Source organism: Hyperolius riggenbachi, chromosome 5 (genome assembly GCF_040937935.1).
Source record: "Hyperolius riggenbachi isolate aHypRig1 chromosome 5, aHypRig1.pri, whole genome shotgun sequence".
In the NCBI taxonomy this organism is placed as follows: Eukaryota; Metazoa; Chordata; class Amphibia; order Anura; family Hyperoliidae; genus Hyperolius; species Hyperolius riggenbachi.
The window spans coordinates 194,560,953-194,574,709 of record NC_090650.1 but is presented as its reverse complement, the minus strand read 5'-3'; the positions used below and the strand labels follow the sequence as shown (position 1 = coordinate 194,574,709).

Below are 13,757 nucleotides of genomic sequence, written 5' to 3'. Positions count from 1 at the left end.
AAAAGTTTAGATCCTTAGGTAAATATTTATGTGTTTTTTTTTTATTGTAATGGTTTTTTTTTAATTATTATTATTAAACATTTTATGTGGGTAGTTTTGGGAGGGTAGGATGTAAATAGTATTTAATTTTGGGTAAATATGTGTGTATTTAAATTTTTTTTTTACTTTTAGATGTAGTTTTACTTTTTGGCCACAAGATGACAACCTTGAGTTTGTTTACATGACGTCACTCTAAGCGTAACATGTACGCTTAGAGGGACATAGGAGTCAGAAAAAGCAAAGCTTACGAGAGAAGCTGTCGCTTTTTCTGCGGGGGAGAGAATTCAGTGATCGTGCAACATGGCCCGATTTATTGATTCCTGGGCTAACGAATCTGCGGCCGGGAGCGCACGTGGACGCGCGCGATTGCCCGCGGGAGCTCGCGGGAGCGCACATGTCCTCCTTGACATAGAACTACATCAAGGAGGACAAAGTGGTTAATCTGCCCCAATCTCTCATAGTCTGTATTACACTACATTTCATATAAAACTCATGTCAACAATCTTATAGTGTTTATCATGATGTAAAGCAAAAAAAAAATCCTAGCAGTTTGTCTATTACGGAGTACGCAAAACAAAATTTCAAATAATCATGCAACTGCAGTCCTACAGGATGGCCAATACAGTATTGCCAGGGGCCAATTTCAATGTTTCCTGAATGAGTTTTTAATGCATTATAATTAATTCTTAATTTTGAGCAAGAAAAAGACAACAATACACTTAAAAGAGAATTCTCAGTACCTGTATTTCTATTCCTGTTCATGCAAAGAGTAGGGCTATGGAGACTCCATCAGCCATTCAATTAGTAGACTACTAATGACCTGAAGAATACTTATTTCTGATTGGATGTTATGTACACTGCTGTGATCAATTTCTGTGAACCTGCGTAGCCTTAAATCGCACTGTGACCATGATACAAGAAACCACTGACTTTACCAACATGTGGTTATATCCCAACATTAAAACCCTAGTTCAGGCTCATGTTACAATGCATATTGTGTAGAATATATCATAATTTGAAATGCACAAGATTTTGCAGATTAACCATTTTGCATTATTCATTTTTCATTTGATAACCTTGTTGCTAAATTTAAAAAAATTCAAACTTTGTTTGTAAGCTGCCCCAAAGCCCACCCCATGCAATAATCACCCAAATGTGGAAGTCAGCTGAGGGGGGCACCAAATAGTCTTTCATTGTGAGCACAGAGCTAATCACCTGACCTTGTCCACCTCCTCTCTACGCCAGTGAGAAAATAATTCTTCATGGACAACACTGAAACTGCAGGACTGAAGTCTCGCCATCAATGCCTGACTAGTTCTAACATGCTCAGTGTTTAATAAAATATTCACATTTTCCATCCCCTACTCAGTCTTTTTGACAACATAAAAGAGCAGCGAGAAATGGTTTCTTATAACAGGCAGGACATGGTGTGGACAGGTACTCAATGCTTTTGCAGAAACACTACAGAATTTGTTGCTTGAAATGCATCATTATATGCTGAACATGGAAATGTTAGGAATGAAAATGAGACTGTACAGCGAAAGTGCTGGTCACAAAGAGTTCATATCTAAGCAGCATAGAGGAGAATTGGGTGGAATGATCAGCTCCGTGCTGGAGAGTTACAGCTGTTCACTAGCTAAGGAAGACCCACCCTTCTGGCACCTGCAAGTTTTCTCAATGGCCAAAGTAAATTAAATATGAATATTATATGCAACTGTCCTGTCCTATTCCTCTTTATCAATACATCATCTCAAATCAATTTCTGTGAACCTGCAGAGCCCTTGAATCACTCTGTGCCCATGATACAAGAGACCACTGACTTAAACAACTTGTAGTTATATCCCAACATTAAAACCCTACTTCAGGCTCATGGATTTTGTTTGAAGACTGGAAACTCTGGTAAGCATAACAAAGCATTACAGGTGCATTCTACCAGTGTAGCATAATTATTAATGTTAAGCGTTTTAATACACTTTAAAACTGGGAACAAATTACACGGAATGAGAAGAAGTACAGAAAATGGCAAGCAAACTTATATGAACATGGTAAGTTCAGGAAAAAGGAACTCAAGACAAACTGGGCTAAATGTATTTAACTTTGATAAAACAATAGCAGGAGGGAAATTATTAGTATATGCATAAACTCAATATAAAATTGTTCATTTAAAGGACACCTGAACTGACCCCATAATTGTTAAACCACACATGACATTGTATTTTTATGTGGTCCTAATATTTACCAGGCCCCCTGTATGTGGAGCACTTCTGAAGTACATATGCCCCCGCAGCTGCAGTGCACAGCTGGGTTGGAGTGGCGACAAACAAGGAGGGCAGAGTGGACACAGCATTCCCTGCTCCTTTATCTCACATTCAACTGGATTCAATCAGAGACTTAAATGGGGGTAGAGTGGAACAATGGAGGGGAACCCGTCCAATCAGAGGGACTGGTAATTATTAGGACCCATAATGCACATATTATCATGTGATTTAACAATTATGGGGTCAGTTCAAGTGTGCTTTAAAGGGAACCTTAACTGAGAGGGATATGGATGTTTCCTTTTAAACAATACAATTTGCCTGGCAGTCCTGCTGATCTCTTTGGTTGCAGTAGTGGCTGAATCACAAACCTGAAACAAGCATGCAGCTAATCCAGTCTGACTTCAGTCAGAGCACCTGATCTGTATGCTTGTTTAAGGGCTGTGGCTGACAGTATTAGAGACACAGGATCAGCAGGAGAGTCAGGCAACTGGTATTATTTTAAAAGAAAAAATCCATGTCCTTCGCAGTTTAGGTTCCCTTTAAAACATATATAAAAAATGGAGGAAAAGTAAATTAGGGTTTATTATTATAATTTATTATAATACAGTTATGAAACAGTGAAGGCCACATTTCGCTAATTTATTGCTGTTCTGAAAGTATATGCCCACTTTTCCTAAGCAGAGATAAATATGAAATTATAAAGTAATTTGCAATGTCTACTTCCCACACTTTATTGCTGAAAAACACCTGGGTATTCAGTAATACTGGTGCAAGTCCTATTTCATAGAGCCATATCAATCCATGCCAGGCACTGATGAGGAGCTAAACCTCTGAAGTGGCTGGATTCAAGTTGGATTGGTGTGGCTCTGTTAAAATTGTAAGCTATAGGGTCACTGCACACAAGTGGTTCCGGGTAGGTAACTGACTTTTAGGGGCATAAAGAGATAATTTGCATATTCAGCAGTGATGCATCATGGGAGATCTTTCTGGCTCACTTAAAGATGAAATATTGGAAGGATCATCATTGGATGTCTATATGTGTAATTTGATGATACACTTCACTAGTAAAATATTGAGACGGAAGGTGCATGTTGTTTTGCTATTTCTTGGATTACTGAAATATTGGAAATACCTTCTGTCTTAAGGAGGCAAATTTATATTTAGCTTTTCTCTTATCTCACCATACTTATTTTTCAGCTAAACTATAAGGACAGTTATTTTTTTACATAAACATATTCTTACATAATCATATCAAAAGAGATAAATCATAAGATGAACGGGTAAGCTAATTAATGAAATAAGCAAATTAAAAGTCATAAATCACGAGATAAATAGATAAAGAGAGATAGACCATGAGTTAAGTCAGGTGAGGAGAGATTTCTCATGAGTTTAGCCAGATAAGGGACCTGATGCACTTTTACTTTTGGTAAAGTTGCCATACAACCAGGGGAGTAGCCCATTACACAATTAGCCCAACTCATGTTACCTGGTTAATGTTCAGGTTGCTATGGTAATGTGCATTATACTACTTGTGCAAGTAGCACACCATGCATTATCATAGCAACACAAGCATTACCCAGGTAACCCGAATCAAGCTGATTGTGCAAAACCGCTACTCCGCTGCCTGCGCACAGTAACTTCAGTGCATCAAGCCCATGGAGAGATAAATCATGAGTTAGTCAGTAAGGTTAGATAATTCATAGATTTAGTTCTGTGAATCAACCGCAATGATCTTTGTTCTGCTAAATATGATAACTTTTTGCCATGCTACTTGACACTGCAAGACCACAACAATTCTATTTGTTTCTTTTTCAGTTCAATTACTTTTTATTTTCAAAGGATAATCTTTCAAATACAACAGGCACTTACAGTAGCTATTCTGCATTAAGTAGTACAGTATACTTTTTATTGTATCATTCATTTACTACAATACAATGCCCAACTGAACTTATAAAACTAAAAGGAAGCAGGACAAAAACACTAATGTGCTATCAGTAAAAAGGGACACATTTATAAAATGTTATTATAATAATACTTATATAACTAAGCCCCTATTCTGCATCTATGGAAAGCATTCCTCGGTGTGGGGTAAGAACGTGTGGAATGACCCTCCACAGAAACTCATTTAAGCTGACCCAGTGGATTTTTTAAAAAGTAATGAGTTTATAATATTTATAACATTTTTATGTTTATTTCTAAAATCAAATGGCAATCAGGAAAGGTGTTTTCTTAAATATTAAATTTGAGGAATATGGTAAGGCATTATTCTTTGGTGATACCAAATCGTGCATCCAAAACTATGTACAACAGGGACTCCTTTATACAATTATAAATATACATATTCCAAGGAAGGAGCTTTTCCAAAGCAAATTAGACCATGCCTTTTATTTGTTTTCTTGTGCCTTGCTTTGGATTTCCTGGAAGTTTCTGGGGTAAACTAAATAAGCAACATACTACAGCCCAAAACACTCATGAGCTGTCTCTAGATTGCTTATCCTTTCATAATGAGTAGTGTATGCACATTGACAAGCCAGGAAAACACTCTGTCCCAGCAGCAGAGACCTGCAGAAAAACATGTCTTCAGAACAACATCTGATAAAATGGAAGAAACCTATTCAGTATGACACATTCAGCAAGAGTCAAGGAAAATCCAGTTTGGGAACCCTGGTGAAGGGTGTGGAGGAGGTAACCACATTATTTCTATTTCACTACAAATTCCACTGATAGTGTTTCTGACTCCAGTTCCCCTTTTTTATAAGTGTCATAAACCACTGATGATCTCATTTCATCTGCTACAACATGCTGTAAATGACCTCAAAAAAAGGTATCAGTAATGGCTTAAATGCAACAACGACACGTCATCATTTGGGTTGTATTATCATGGATTGTATAGTATTTGCTTGATTATCTAAACAGCATTTTGGTGCAATCTGTTATTTTTTAATCTTCGCCAATGATTACTGTTCTTGAAGGTAACTTCCAGTACCCCATAATATGGGTTTATTAAGATAAAATTGGTTTTTAAAGATAAAATATTGACAATCAGGACAACATGGCTTTATTTATTTTATTTATTTAAGTATTCATATAGCGCTGACATATTACGCAGCGCTGTATATCGTCTTGTCACTAACTGTCCCTCAGAGGGGCTCACAATCTAATCTCTACCAATTTTAAGTCTATGTATGTATCATGCAGTGCATGTATCATAGTCTAAGGCCAATTTAGGGGGAAGCCAATTAACTTATCTGTATGTTTTTTTTTTATGTAGGAGGAAACCGGGTTGCCCGGGAGAAACCCACACATACACAAGGAGAACATACAAACTACTTGCAGATGTTGACCTGGCTGGGAATCGAACTGTGCTTGATATAATTCCAAGTCTAGTCAGGTGACTTCCATTGCATGGTAAGCTTTGCAGCTTTCACGGTCAGCTACACTTAACTGACATACAATTAGCAATACGATCAAGTTGATACAATCTCCAATAAGCTGGCAGATGACAAAAGTAGCGGCAAAGAAAGGCACATCAGCTAACTGCCCGGGCAGTCTAGCAGAGGCATGTGAATTGCAAAATTGCATAATTACAAATCCTTTGGCAGACTGAACTATTCAGATGCATGCATTTGACTGTGCATTTAGTTCACTTTATTTCCAATGATGAATCTATTCCGGTCTTAATCTCTGACATTAGTATTCAGCACTTTTGAGTGGTCTATTCACAGCTGAACTTGCTGGCTTCCATGTGATCATCCCTCCCTTCTGATAACTAATGCAGTCTATGCAGAGAGAAGACAGCATATGTCATGAAAAGGAATAGGGTAACGAGTGATCAAGTAGTAATCAACAACAAGCTGCATTAAGTGACCTGCAATATTCTATATATGGCTGGATTAGATAGAAGAAAAGGTGTTCAGGGTAAGAAACGGAATCTGTGTTTTATTAAACACTAACAGTGGGTCATGTTAGTAAATTCATATGCATGGATCCACTACCGGATCACTTTAAATTTCAGTCACTGAAAGGGAAACTAACTGCAAATATATGGCTTGAGCTCTGAAACTTGGTAAGCATGAACATACTTCACACCTAGATGTATTTTAAGTAAACAGGAAGCTAAGACTTCCTGTATTCATTTGCATCCTCTACTTTTTATCCTCTCGGCTTTCTTAATTTCATAAAAAAATATTGAGAGAGGTTTTGTACAGAAAATTGTTAATTGTATTATACCTATGGTAAACTATACTCCAACACATGATATCAAAACAAGTGGTGTGCAACTGGAGAAAAAAAAAAGAAGTTCATTAGACCATTTGTAAATTTAAAACATACTTCAGAGACCAGAGGTGTAAAACTAAGCTTTTTTTTCTAAAGGCACAAGTACAAGTACTTTGTTGATACTGTTGGTACTGTTGGATGTCCTGATTGTACTACAGTGTTCTCCCCAAGCCCTATTAGCTGAGTGCTCCGCCCGGCTAATTCTGGTGAGCGCCCGGCTGTCATGGCCCTCATATCAGGGTAGTGCATACAGAGGAGGTGGGGCCAGTGAGCAGAGCAGTGAATAATAATTAAGGGGTGGAATTACACACTGGCAGCTCTCTGGTATCAAATGTCAGCAGAAGATCGAGAGAGTGAGAAACATTGTTTCCTGTACCAATGTACAGCGCTGCTGCCCCCTAGAGTTTGCTGCCTGAATTACCATCATACAAACCTGAATCATGTAATTCAGGCAGCAAACTCTAGGGTGCAGCAACGTTATTCACTGGTACATTGGACGATCTTTCTCAAACACTCTCCCTCTGTTGCTGACACATGGACTGGAGAGCTGCAAGTGTGTGTATCCCACATATTAATTATTATTCATTGCTTTCCTGTCTGGCCCACCTCCTCTTTTCATGCTGCTGCCAGAGGTAAGCTTCTCATGTCTGAGGTGTGTGTGTCTGTCTGTGTTTGTTTGCATCTGTGTGTGTCTGTCTCGTCTGTCTGTGTGTGTGTGTCTGTCTGTCTATGTGTGTTTCTCCATGTGTAAATGAAAGTGCACACTGCAGCACCCAGCAATCATGTGTCAGAGGAGCACACTGATACTCTGCCAGGGTACTGAGGGACACTACCAATTGGGCAAGACTTGGAGACCCATCAGCCAGCTCTGTGGCCCTTGGCAATAGCCCAGTTTGCCCCCATGGAACGGCTTTGCACCTATGGAAGCGACAGTCCCTGCAGCTACCTGCCCCACCCCATCCAGCTAACCTTTCATGCCACCCGGCTGGGAACAGAATTCTGGGAGAACACTACTGTGTGTTGAACTATTCATGTATCTATGCTCCCCATTGTCTGTTTTGTACTATGTACAGCACTATGGAAGATGTTGGCACTTTATAAATAAATAACAATAATAATAATAATGTAGTAATGTTGCAGCTGGAAAGCTACTAAACTGTACTGTGGATATCTATATCTGCATGACAAAGTGGCAATAAGAAGTGCATCTGAGTGCTGGGAGATATTTTTGCAGCATTGTGACCAACTGCTTCATGAACAAGCTTATTCGGTATGTACCATGCTTATGCTTCAGTAAAGAAGACAGAGAAAGGGGAATAAACAGGAAATATGTGCCACGTATCTCTATGGGGAGGAACAACAGCCATCAGGACAAGTTGTTAACTTGACCAATTCATTACTTCATTACTCTCCAAGAGGTGTCAGTAGGTGCTACACCTACAGACATGACATTTCATTGTTGTATTGCTTTGATTTATAACATTTTTATAGCCATGTCTCATCAATAATGAGCCCAGACAGGAGACAAAGCACTCTCTCCTTACAGCAAAGAGCATGGAGTGTCTCGCAAGCAAATAAAAATTTACAAAACATACAAAATTCCCTGAAAAGTAAAATGTCCTTTTTCTGCTGTTTATGAGAAAGGATTAGTGAATAATGGTAAATTGCCTGTGCTTATTTACAATATATCCCCTTCATATACATATGATTGATTGTTATGAGTTTGAGTGACACTTCTTTTTCAGAAGCTTTGAAAAATAATATAGGCACCAAGTAACACAGACAAATACAGGAAGTGCAGTCTGTAAGGACAGGAAATCCAGGGACTTATTTCACATCTATGACCCCCTAAAAACAACAATAATTTCAGGTGCAGTTAATGCTTTACTTTCTCCATATTGTAGGGCAAACTTGTTGCATGAATTTTGGGTTAATAATATTTAGCTGAAATATTTCACGTCTACAAGCTCATACTGTAAGGAGCTTTAAAAAAAATGACAATTTGTTTTCTATTGATTTTTCTAACAATTAAGTATGCACCACAATTTATTTGGCTCTGCTCGACTCATAGAGTGGTGGGTCAGAACTACACATTTTAGCAGGTTTTCTCAGTTCGATTAATTATAAGACTTGACCAAAGATACTCAGTTAAAGTTATGGCACCCCTAACTCATTTCACTCTGTTGTTAGGTGCTTACTCATAAGATAAGCATGTAGCCAAATGGCACATGTAGGGTTTTCATACTACCACACACAATTTTACGATGAGATACCATAATAACCCCTTTGAGCAAGATGGTCTGCTGGAGGTGGCAATTTCATCTGTGTGAAGAGCTGAGAAGAATGCTCCATTTCCAACACACGGCAACTGCCGTGATGCCTTGTTGAGGCCTCAGGGGCTTCACATTCCGACAAATCAATTACCGGTAGGTATTCTTATCTCCTTCTTTTCCCATATTCACTTTGATATGCTGACAATGATGGGCAGTTTACTAAACGGACATGCAGTGCAACAGAATGAACTTGTAATCATTTTAAATATTCATTTTGTACAGTGGAATTTAGGTTTTTCAAATTTCTCAACATGCGATTACATGCCTGAAGTGAATTTACTTTGCCTTGATTGTACTCCCCCATTAAAAAGTCACCCAAATATACTGGATCTTTAGGACTAGGCAGAACACTTTCTGAACTTGAAAATCTCCACTGCCCCCATGTTATCTGACAGGTCTGTGGATATATGCCCGCCAGGAGAATCTTATGCTTATCCCCCATGTTGGACCAGCACCACTTCTAGAATTAATACAATATCCCATGAAGTATCATCAGCTCAAAAATTCCCAAACATGCAGGCACGGTGTGAGAAATTATTTCTACTTTAACAAGATGTAATATACAGGCAAACTCCATTCTGCATTTCTGTCCATTAAAATGATGAGTGTTTCTTCGTCAAAACACCATAAGTCACTTTATAATTATGATATAGTATAAAATATGCTCTGTAAAGTGGCCTTCAATTTCCAGCTAGAATCTCAGAGTCTTCTTACTTTCTGCACAGTTTTGCCTCTTTAATTATATGTTCCTGTGCCTTCAGCTCATTGGAATCTTAGAGCAATCCCAGACAGAGTGTGTCAGTGTGTTCCAACAAGTGGACTGTGAGCAGAGGTAAGTAACTGTGGCTCATCAATACAGAAGAAGAATTCTGTTTCTGCATACAAAGTACAACTAGCAGAGTTAAATTTGTGTGGTACTAATTAGGACCCAATGTGGAAGTTCCTACGAAAGCTTTTAATATACCAGACGTAAAGAGTGCCTGGAAATGACCTCCATTTTTTCTTTGAAAAAAAAAACAAGAAACAAATCTGCTCCAAAATAGAACATTTGGCATGAAAACATCACATCACTTTTAATAAGTCCCGCTCCCGACTTGAAAATGGTCTACAGAACAACACATTTTGAAAATGTGTCCTATGTCATACTTGATAGACACATATAGACACAGGTATTCCTCATACTGCTTACTGAAACCTCCCCTTGTTAGCCATACAAACGGCAATCTGAGCAAAGAATCATTTGGGCCACTTAACCAAATCTATGCAATAGGAGGACCTTCCTGAGCAATATATTGCATTATATTTAATCTGTTTAAGGCTCACCACCACACAGCTGGCCAGAGGTGTCTAGGCCAATGCAATGCATGCGTGGCCATTGGCCAGCAGCCTGCTAAGCTTTGAAACCCAGTCCTGTACCTGCTTTAAAGCATTCTGAACACATTCAGTATGTTATATGGCTCAAGAGTGCAAACTTGATTTATTTTGCAAGCAGTAGAGCAAGCGCTACAAAGCTGAAAACCAGCACTCTAGCCACTTCAATCAAAACTTTAATTCATGAGTGTTTGTCTGTGTGTGTTATTAATTGCATTGCCGACTGCAAAATACATCTTTGGTCTTATCACACTGGATACTGCTTTAAATCCATTAAGAACTGAATTTTCTGCCAACCTTTTATATTTATTAATTTTGCATTAATGGTTATTCATTAAAAAGGGAGCCCTAAATATTTATTAATTTTGCATATTTATTTAGAAGCTTAAAAACTTACATAAACTCCACACACTTTTCTCAAGCAGTAAATGTAACCACACAGCTTATCAGGCAGAGAGCTGGTTTATGTACTCTATCAGGTCTCTGTGCTGCTTACAGTATGCCATGTGTGCTGCACTCCCTTCTTGTTGATACACATATTACAGACTCAACAATTAAACTGAATGGCAATTTAATAAACAGGATTTACGAGGAAAAGTTCAATTCAAGTCTGTATTATTGATAGTACAGCCCACTTGTGTACAGCATAACAATTTAATACAGCAGAAAGTGTCCTGTTATTCATAATTACTGAGTAGGTATTACTACAGCAGTTGTACCGGTATGTGTTTTCCTTTTCTACAGGTATATTAGCATTAAAACCACTAAAGGTTACAGGATATTAAAAGTATGAAATCCATTGTGGCCTGACTACAACACTAAACTGGAAAGTTGAAATCGAGAAGAAGTATACTTTAGTAAATTGTCTACATAGAATAATTACATTATTCCCACTACCATAAAGTCTTTATTACAGTTGTGTGGCACACACAAGCTGCACCTCTATCACTCTCTATCTCTGTATATAGATGTTTTTTTTAAGACTTTCTTGTGACTACATTCGATGACTACTGTTACTTATCTATCCATCTCTCTTTCATAACTTCACCCTGCTTATTTCATTCCTTGGTTCTCCATTTGCAGTCACCACTTTTCATGCTTTGCATAGTCTTTTTAAACACATACAGACTTTATGACTATTTAGTACTTTACTTTCCTAGCAGCTAAAATGAACAAAAGTGTGTTTACTAGTGTAAAAAAATATATGTTTTATTAATATTGTTACGTTTCACTTTATTATTTTAACTAAATGAAAAATATTGCACTTAACACAGACATCCAGTAAAGGTAGACTGTCAAAGAAAATTAAAATGACAGTTGACAAGTACTTTTTATCCTGTTAGAATAGTTGTTAGGAAATAAAAGAAGCGACAATAACTGTAAAGTTGAAGTACATTTTAAAAAATTTGAAGAAAAAATGGCTTTTAAACTTGTATAAACAGATACAGGGGGCAGAGGTGACACAGAGGGGGGCACTAGAGGCACAGGGGGGCCAGAGAAGGTACAGGGGACAGAGATGGCACAATGTTCCGACTTAAGAACGGATGCAGGTTAAGAATGAACATACAGTTCCTATCTCGTTCCTTAACCGGGGACTACCTGTATAACTAAGTCCCAAATATGCCACTTTAACATTACTACTAACCTCACAGAAATGAAAATTCACGTGTAATGCCTGGTACACACCATGAGTTTTTTTGGCAAATAGATGGCTTAATAGATGATTTATGACAGGTCCAATCTGATTTGGATCATTTTTCTGATGGATTTTCTCATAGAAGTGAATGGAAATCGATCGGAAAAACAATCTGGAAATCAATCTGTGAATTGATTGGCCAGTAAATCTGCAAAAAAAACCTCAATGTGTATTCCCAGCATAATGCCTGGTACACACCATGCAGTTTCCCATCAGATAGATAGGTCAAGTCGATTCATTCTGATAGGTCCTTCTGATTTCTGATCGTTTTACTGATCTCTTCTATACAAAATCGGCCAGATCGGATCGGATGAAAATAATCGATTCCACCCATCCATCTGATGGGAGATTGCATGGGGTGTACCAGGCATAAGAAAATAATTAATGTTAACCGCAACGGCTCTGTTATTGTCACTCTGGTGCCCACCACAGCTGCAAAGACTGCATCAAATATAACCTATGGTCCACAGACTGTGGAAACTCACGGCTACAATTCTATGAAAATATGATCAGGCCAAAGCTTGGTCACACTGTACACTTAAAGGATAGAATGTAGCTACAGTACTACTTGTTCACAAGCACATTGTACATAGGCAAACCTGCACAGATCACACCTATGTAAATAACTATTTATTTTATATTTTACTATTTATACTTATATATTTCATGTTATAGTCTATTCTTATTTACAAAGTGTGAAAAGATGAGAATAAAGTTGTCATTTAAGCTGTGAGTTTATTCATGCAACCTGTTGAGCTGCAACAAGACTGCAAAACTTGTTCTAAACTAAACTTGTTCTAAGCTAAAACGTGTGATACATTTCCATAGACTGGATATTTAGGCAGTGCTCTTCCCAGCAGGGCAAAATAGGACAAAGTCAATCTGAAAATAAGTCTATGGAAATGTAAACATGGTTAATAACTAAGAATTGAAATAATATAGAATACATCAATATGGTCATGAAATAATCTTCCTAGATATGCAAAACGGCTAACGGAAAATAAACAGATGCATACACTGAAGAAAAGACACGGCAATTACATCTGCAATACGTAAGACCAGCATTTATCTTTACATTTATTTTTCTGTACCACAGCAACATAGGCAGATAGTTGTCAAGAGGACAGCAATGCTTCTAAGCTTGTCACTGCTACACGAGGCAACTGGACTAACTTCAGGTAGAGAAAACGGAATTTACAAGTACTTCTACTTAGTTTAAACAAATCGCTGTTTAATGTGAATTATGTATAACTGCGTACCGCCCTCTTCTGCATTCATAACATGTTCATTGATAACAATAAATAAATACTAAAAAACCAGGCTAGTACTAAACAATGGTTAGTCCATTTGAACCGTGCACGACAATGATAAGACGTGTTAGATATACGCACACAAACGTACTACCGATTGCGTTGTTATACATGGAAGTAAAAGAAGAAAAAGAAAACTTGAAGACGAGTAAAGACAGTGCCCGGTAATAGTGCATGGCTGCCTAGAAGTAGTGTATGTGTTCCCGGCGGCGGGATGCAGGACAAGTGCATGGATGGATGCGTGCCTATTACCTGCTCTCCCGTGGGCTGGCTGATGACAGCTTTCCCAGTCTCCGGCTGCAGCTGCTCCATGTGCTGATCGGAGAAGCGCCGCAGGATGAAGCTGCGCTCTCAGTCCCACCCCTTTCCACTCCACTTCCTCATCCCAGTGCAGCATGTTAGCGCTCTGCTCTAGAGCCCGGCATGTCCTGCTCTGCCTGCTTGCCTGCTCCCAATTCCATTTAATAGGGGA

The 13,757-nt window shown here is 38.3% G+C and overlaps 1 protein-coding gene across 6 annotated transcripts in view; it reads right to left on the bottom strand.

The window, feature by feature from the left end:
• The window catches only part of IKZF1 (IKAROS family zinc finger 1), a 296,693-nt gene that overhangs the window by 170,284 nt on the left and 112,652 nt on the right, over positions 1 to 13,757 (bottom strand). For 4 of the 6 annotated variants that reach the window (XM_068236521.1, XM_068236520.1, XM_068236519.1 and 1 more), the window contains exon 1: positions 13,538 to 13,724. The exons of the other annotated variants lie outside the window; for them this stretch is intronic. In XM_068236521.1, coding sequence (XP_068092622.1) covers positions 13,538 to 13,682 — 145 coding nt within the window. In that variant the 5' untranslated portion in view covers positions 13,683 to 13,724. Of the gene's footprint in view, positions 1 to 13,537; positions 13,725 to 13,757 lie in introns of those variants that run through there. 6 annotated transcript variants of the gene reach the window in all.